Source organism: Podarcis melisellensis, assembly GCF_964234715.1.
Source record: "Podarcis melisellensis genome assembly, chromosome: 13".
Lineage (NCBI taxonomy): Eukaryota > Metazoa > Chordata > Lepidosauria > Squamata > Lacertidae > Podarcis > Podarcis melisellensis.
This window is the reverse complement of record NC_138545.1, coordinates 50590516-50598713: the sequence shown is the minus strand read 5'-3', so window position 1 is coordinate 50598713 and position 8198 is coordinate 50590516. Positions and strand designations below refer to the sequence as shown.

At 40.3% G+C, this 8198-nt stretch overlaps 1 protein-coding gene across 13 annotated transcripts in view; it reads right to left on the bottom strand.

The window, feature by feature from the left end:
• Nucleotides 1-206: 206 nt before the first annotated feature.
• The window catches only part of FHOD3 (formin homology 2 domain containing 3), a 340197-nt gene continuing 332205 nt past the window's right edge, over nucleotides 207-8198 (bottom strand). For all 13 annotated transcript variants that reach the window (XM_081883777.1, XM_081883776.1, XM_081883771.1 and 10 more), the window contains one exon: nucleotides 207-5638. In XM_081883777.1, the coding sequence (XP_081739903.1) occupies nucleotides 5556-5638 (83 nt within the window). In that variant the 3' untranslated portion in view covers nucleotides 207-5555. The remainder of the gene's footprint in view (nucleotides 5639-8198) is intronic.

Genomic DNA, 8198 nt, shown 5'->3' with positions numbered 1-8198 from the left:
CCCAAGCTTTCTGTGACCATTCTGTGATGACCTCCTTCTTACCAGGGACAGCCAGTGAGACCAAGAGTTCCTTTTTAACATTTTGCATCATGAAAAGGGGAGCGGAGAAGTGAAACAATGCCTGTTCAGTGATGGTCTGGATGAAGACTAAAATTAATACAAATACACGCCCGCCCCCCCCCCCTTCCCACAAAAAGAAAGAACAGTGCATTAGAAAGCTTTATTGCATGATGTGTTTACATAATGCGGTAGAAGTGAACTTTAAAATTATATCAGAGATTTCTGGGCACAGGTCAATGGTCAATATTCTAAGCCTGCATGGCACAAACTTTTAAAATCTAAAACAGAAGAGTAATTTGGGAGCAGAGATAGGTGTTGAGTATTTTTAAAAGGAAACTCCTGTTATACTCAATGTAGTGCCAAAACTGGATGAAGATTGCGACAAATTATCAGTGTGCTGGGATGCAGGAATTTTTTTGGGGGGGGAGGGAGTTAATTCAAGTTCTTCATTAAGTAAAGCTGTGAGGATGAAATATTAAATTCAACATTTTACAGGTCTTTGCCTACAGCCAGGAAAACAACAAAATGAACAATGGTGTGCGTGTGTGTTCCCTGCAGGATATATATTTGACCATGCATGGCTTGTTCTTAAATTACAATTCATAGAATAACACTGCTGGAAAAAAAGCTTATTTTACACTATGCTACACACAAAACAAAGTCTAGTCACATTTACACATTTTTACAATAATTCTTTGTCTAGAAACGTGTCCTTTTCTACTTTAGAACTATATCTTTTTAAAATTCCCAGTTCACAGAAAAGACACAAGAAGTCCAAAGACAGTCCTTTGAAAAGGGAAATGTAACCCAACATCACAAATGGGCTTCTTCATTCACAAAAAAATCTTGTATTTCACAGCTGTTAAAACTTAGTGATGGATAGTTATAAGCCATCCATACCTATGCTTTAGGTAGCAAAGTCAAAGTAAAGTATTTCAAAATTAAAGGATTTCTCCCCTTGCATGTGTGTAAATTATACAGTCTTTAGAATGCTCCTTTGAATTAGTCATGTATCTAAGTGAATTGTTAAGTAACGACATGTGAACTCCACCCCCACTTCACATTAATGAATGAATGTGGAAATTATTTTTACTACAACTTCTAATAAAGAAATGCTTCATTTTGACCAGGAAAACACAAAGCTCTCTGTGCTTTACAGAATACGGAGGTTATTTGTGAAAGTGCAATCTCTTGCTTTACAATCTGGATGGAAGAGGAATCCAAAACTATTTGAAAGGTGTAGAAGACTGGATAGGGAATTCACCGCAAGGCTCTCCTGCACAAATGAGTGTGCTCCTGAAATGCATGGGAAAGAGCACTCAAATGGAACTTGCACAGGAGAACTTCCCAGTGGATCGTGTCCAAAATCCAAGTCTCATTAACGCTACATGACTTTCCCTGAATATTACTAGCAACAATATATATATAAAACTAAGAAACCTGACCCACCTAGGCTGCCAGCCTAAACACACTTACCGGGGAGTAAGTCCATTGAATTCAACAGGGCTTACATCTGAGAAGACATATATAGGCTTGCACTGTGCATGTTACTTGCCATGTTCTTGCGTCCAGCAACAGGACTGCATCAGTTTACAAATCTAAAATGGTATCTGCATTCCTGGCTAATAATTGCCTGAGTATGGCTTTCTAGAAAACCTTTGAGTGTTTACGGACGAATGAAAAGTGCACATGGGAATGGGGAGAGCTGCAAATATTCAACCTAAAGCAATTCATTTCAAGGCCATTGACTGAGAACATTTTTTAATAAATGGGGGTCAGAGTTCAGCTGAAGTTAGTAAGAGCTAGCAACGTTTTTGAAGAATGAACTCTGCAGAATGCTGTATGAGTTAAAGGCAGTGGAGAGCCATGATCACGTTGCCAGGTTTTGCACTGTGACCTGAAGCATCCCACATGTCACACCTTCAACATTTTTGCTTTTACAACCGCCATTCAGAATAGGAGGGGAGACTGAACCATGCGACTTCAAAATAGATATTGCTTCTAGAGAAAACTGCTTGGTTACTTTTGCTGCATATTTTCCGAATGTTACACTATTCACGCTGAGGAATTCTTTGCATTGCCATTTTTAGCTGAGAGTTCTTTTTGAACTCAAGAAAACAATTATTAAGGCTTGTGAGAAAATGACAGGTAGGGCTCAGCGGACAAATAGATTCCCTTGTTACATAGCATCTGAAATCTGTTATGTAGATGTTTGAACCAACAAAGCAGCGGTGAGTGAAAAATGTAGGTTCTGCTGTGATAGTACATTTTGAAGCATGTTGCATGGAATTCCTTCGGGCATTTCTGCTGCATGGCTCAAAAGCTACTGTACTGTTGCCACTGACGATTATCCTTCAGTTTGAAGATAGGATTGACTTGGATATTGTTCACTTTCAAAGCCTTGAAACAATTAGATTTTTTGGCAGCACCTGATAAATGCTAGTATCTGTCTATGTCCTTATCAAAGGAACAGCATAACATCATGCAGATGTGCGAACAGTCCCTTGGCAGCAAGGGAGAACTGGAGCGCATTACTGAAAACCTTCAAGGCAAACAAAACGAAGGTATAGGTTCCCTTGGTGGTGTCTCTTTCTTGCATGCAAACCAGAATCATGAGCACATTTCATTCGGAACACATGAGGAGGTCTGTCAATCCCAGATGAGTACCTATCGCCAAACTTTTAATAAATGGGTGATCGTAGTGAGGATTCAATGGAACTCATTTCATGAGCTCCTGGATTGGTATATGTTAGTGTTTCCATACAAAAAGAAGGCCGGCTCACCACTATTTTGCATTGCAAACTGTTTCAAAACAGATGGTTGTTTGGGATAGATACTAGATTTTCAAAGTGAATGACACGACTTTGGTTGGGCCAGTGAAATCCTTGTGCGTGAGCTCAAGTGGCTGTTTGGATCCCAACCTATACCAGCAACCTAGAAAACATTTCCTGTGGGACAACTCCATTGGCATTATAAAAATATTCTGGCGAAATATCTGAGAGGGTTTTATTTGCCAATGGTAAATAAAAAGAGCGACATGGCAATCCTTGAAGGACCAGTTGTACATTTGTTTGCTGTCATGTATAAAATGTGCTTTTTTGGAGTACTGGGCTACTGTCTAACTAGTAGGCAGTTAAGGACACCATATTTTACAGGAACAGGTAAGCAGGACCTTTCACCCCTGCTGTCTAGAAAAAAATTATATATGTATCTTCATATAATCCTTATATGTTCTGGCTCAATAAGTACCAGAAGTGCTTATGACAAGAGTGCCTGTTAAGAAATGAAATTTCATAAGCTACACTGGGAATTTGATTGGAAAGTAGGTATAAATCTCAGTAATCATAAAAATGGCCAAATGGATGTTGTCAAGCAGACAGGTAAATGCAACCATTTAGGATGGTTCCCCACCACCACCAAAAACCTGGTTAATGTAAAATGACAGTGTGTGCTCTTCTAGAGCATAAGATCTGTAGCAATTGTAAACATAAATATTGCTTTTGTGCCTGAGCATTTCAACCAGTTTACCAGCTGTGTTTCAGGTCATTTCTCAAACCGTTTTGGAAATTTGCAATAACTTACTACTTTATTATGGAAGAAGATCCTTTGATATAGGAGGTGGGGGCTATGCTTTTGATAGCAAGGATTTAGGAACCCCTCTGCCAGAGACTAACCTCAGTCTCCTGAAATAAATGAAATATTGATTAAATACATTCAATTTCCTTCAGTTTACTGGCCAATGCCTTTCCCTCTTTAGTCAAAAATGCACACTGACTGGGTTTATTAAAAAAACAACAACCCTTCCATATCATTGCAGAATCACTAAATAAACAGTATGTCAAAATTGAGGGAGTACACATTATCCAGGAGCCCTACGGTAGCTGTTACAAGAGACAAACATCCCCTTAGAGGGGCAAGGTCAAAGTTAATAGCAACAGTAACTTATGGGACAAAATCCAGCAGTTGAGTGAGAGAAGCAACGTACAGATGGAATTTCTCACACTCTTTTCTTATAGTTGTATGGCCAGTATTTGGCTTTCTGCATAAAGGCTGCGACTGTAATCCGCCAGAATGATGTGCAACTTTTCTCTCAAGTTTGTGTTTCAAGTGTTGAGCCATTGGCTGGCATGGCAACCGTGATGCAATCGTTATGCCTTCTTTAGTACCACTAGCTTAGAGGTATGTTTATGTGTAAAAAGTTCCCTTTTATACCAGTCTTCAAGAAAAGGGGAAACACTGAATGTGTTTGATTCTTGAATATTTCCACGATAGGGTGTTTCGAAAGAGCTGCTTCATGAAAGCCATGGAAATAAGCGGAAGAAACCTCTCTCATATACATTCTTTAAACTACATTCGGTACACTTCGGAAAGGAAATCTCTGGATGTTTAAATATCCCCATGATTTGGGGGATGGGGGACAGTTTCCATGTGCAAGGACGGAAACTGTCTCTATTCCCTGTTGTCTTGCGTTCTCTGTTGTTGTTTTCATGGTTTGTGGTGGTGTTGAAAATCTAACTGGAAAGGAGCGTAGCAGGACCTTTGTATAATTCATCCAGTGGGCTCGACAGAGTTACGCTTTGCTACATCAGATTAAGAAAATAGCCTGATCAGCCCACCCATGTGCACAAAACTCCTACTTGACCTTGACAGCAAATCCTCTTTTGTCTCCGGCTAAGTTGCTGGCATACTGCTATAATTTATATATACATCTCTACAGCTGAGTGACAAGAGGTACTCTGTGCTATCCATGTGCACCTGTGCTATTATGCTGAATGTGCATGTACATGTTTGTGAGAGGTCCCGGGATAAAAATGTCCTAGTGGAATGAGTTCCTATAAAAAGGATTTCCCTTCATGCAGGACAGGATGTGTGAAAATTGAAGGCACCTGGACTTCGGTAGGCGTGTGTGTGTGTGCACGTTGTGTGTGCACGCACACATGCACGCACATACTCAGTATATACACAAGTAGACATACATTTTTACATTCTTTGGTGGAAAGATAAAAATTCATGGCATGTTTCTATTTAACAACATTGTCTTCAGAGAGCTCATCGCAACTGTGACAGAAGTTAGTTTGCCTATTTAAAGAACTGCCCTCGAACTGACAAAATATCGTACTTTACAATTATTACAAAAGGTCACGAGGAAAATGAACATAAACACCTTTCACAAAATACAAAATACGGAAAACCTTCTTAGAGACCACATCAATGCAGCATGAACAAGACAGAACAACATTAGGCAATTTCCACATCACCTCTTCCCCCACAGCCCTGACTTAATTTTACTGGTCTGTTACACACTTCTTCTTTTTATTATAGCCCTTTGTGTTGCCTTTTTTTAGACTGCTTCAGTATTATGAAAATGAATCTAAAAGATGATGGGGAAAGCAGCAAATGGAACTGACGGGAGAATGCTAAACTGAAAGACTGCTGGCAGCCTGTGTGCCTGTATATGACAACGACTCTTCTTGGAGTTGACACGGATGCTGTTATCACACCTGCATCTCTGAAGTGCCCATCAGACCAAGTGCTTTGGCTTCTTCTGGTGTCAGTCCGCTCTTAAGTGTCCTCCTTACTGAGCAGTCACAAAACAGAAAGGGAAAAAAAAGGAAAAAAAGGATGAAGGTGCTACTAGACTAAACGCAAAAAGGAAACCAGCCAAACACGCAGCTACAAGGCTTTCCCTTCCTGAAGTGTGATTTGTGCATTCTAACAGAGAAATATCCCAATGTACGAAATCAGGACCAACTTGGCCAGTTAGCCCTGGTGATCATTCGATGTCTACTGACTAGGGTTTACTTCCCCCAAAAATGACCCCTGAATTTTTGAATTTTACTGATATTGATGCTGCATTTTATGTTGTATTCGATGCTGTTTTATGCTATTTTAAGTTGCATTTTAATCAATGTTTTATATTTGCTGTTAGCCGCCCTGAGCCCTGTTTTTAAACCGGGAAGGGCGGGGTATAAATAAAAATATATTATTATTATTATTTATTGTAAAATCTGGCAGAGAGCAGGTGTCCTGGGAAGTGACGGCCTCATTGCAAGACAGCTTTTCCCCAGATTGCCTGAAAAAGATGGCAAGGAGACTAGAAGAGGAAGGTCTCCCTGGACCTGGAAGATCTGGTCACTAACATCCCTTTCACTGGCAAGATTCTTCAGTGGGTCGTTACCATCCATTGCCATGTTCTCTTGGACGACCCTGCCTTTCTTGTTTCATCTCAGTCTGGAATGCACCCTGCTTTTGGCACTGAGACCACCTTGGTCACCCTGTATGAAGAGTGTGTCAGGACAGAGAGAGGAAAATATGTCCCTGTTGATACACCTCGACCTCTGCAGCTTCCAGTACCATTCAGCATGGTATTCTTTGGGAGTTACTGTCAGAGTTTGGAGCAGCAAGCACTGCTTTGAGGGGTTTGTGTTCCTATTTGGATCGCCAGCTCCAAAAAAATGAAGTTTTTGTTTGACCCCATGGAGCCTCCGGTGCGAGGTTCTTCAGGGTTTGGTATCACACCACCACAGTAACATCTACATCAGGCATAGGCAAACTCGGCTCTCCAGATGTTTTGGGACTACAACTCCCATGATCCCTAGCTAACAGGTCAGGGATGATGGGAATTGTAGTCCCAAAACATCTGGAGGGCTGAGTTTGCCTATGCCTGATCTACATGAAACCTCTGAGTGGGGTCAGCCATAGTTTTGGAGTGTGTTGTCATCAGTATGCTGGTGACATGCACCTGACTTCTCCTTTACATTGAAGGCAGGTGTAGGAAAGAGATTTGCTGAGCTGGTGCCCGGGCTTGGTAATGGACTTGCAAAAGTTGGCAGCCCAAATGGATGAGAAAGTTGCAAGTGCAGCTTTCTCAAAACTTAATCAAATGAATGAAAAGCCTTTCCATTTAACAGGTGTTAAGGCCTTCCCATGTTCACTCAAGCTCCCAAATGCTGGGAAACAGACACATTTAGACAATATCAATATAGCCCGGAGTGATATCCTACCCTGTGGATGTCAGTTGCAGATAAGCTACTGAAAATATAGTTATTTATTTATTTAAAATCAATTCACGTTACATGTTAATTGTCATACACATTCAACATTCTACATAACATATAATATATTATTTCTATAAATTCCCCACACCTAACCCTATAACCACCTCCCCTTTTACTCGAATACCCATGTGACTTCCTTCACCCTCATGCGTGATATCCAATACTTAAAAAACCCCAACTCTAATATTGTCTTCATTTTTGTTCATTAGAATGATCATCTGTTAAAAACATAGCTTCTTAACTTAATGGGTTCAATCTATACTTACTGTATCCAGAGATTTATAATAGAATGATTTTGTACAATATATTCTTCAACACATTTCCATTCCTTTCTTAATTTTTGTTTTGATTGCATTCTGATTGACGCTGTCATCTTGGCTAGTTCAATATATTGGCAAAATTTAGTTTGCCACTCTAACACTGAGGGAATCTCCTCACTCTTCCAATATTCTGGCAGCCGCTGTAAGCTACTGAAAATATTTTTAATACTACCAAAGTATCACAATGCGTCTACCAAGCAATTTAGGGATGAAGGAACAAGGACAAAATGAAGCTGACAGAACCAACATCTGACTAAAGTAGAATTCAGGTCTAACACTGCGGATAAAAAAACCTCTATTGTCCTCAAAATTCAGTCAAGCTGGTCATCATCCACACTGCTTTCAGCAATCCAGCATGTGTTTATCCATGACTACTTATTATTATTGTGCTTTACATCAATATTTGGTATTTTACAGGTATTCTGGAGACATTTTAATTTTGACATACCAAATCAGATTTCTTATATACGTTGTGAATGCTATAAGCAAAATCCCATCACGCAGTGCAATTTTTCAAGCATAACTATTAAATGGATGCTTTAGCTAAGATTGTATGGGATGCGGGTGGCGCTGTGGGTAAAACCTCAGTGCCTAGGGCTTGCCGATCGTATGGTTGGCAGTTCGAATCCCCGCGGCGGGGTGAGCTCCCATCGTTCGGTCCCAGCTCCTGCCCACCTAGCAGTTCAAAAGCACCCTTAAGTGCAAGTAGATAAATAGGTACCGCTTTATAGCGGGAAGGTAAACGGTGTTTCCGTGTGCT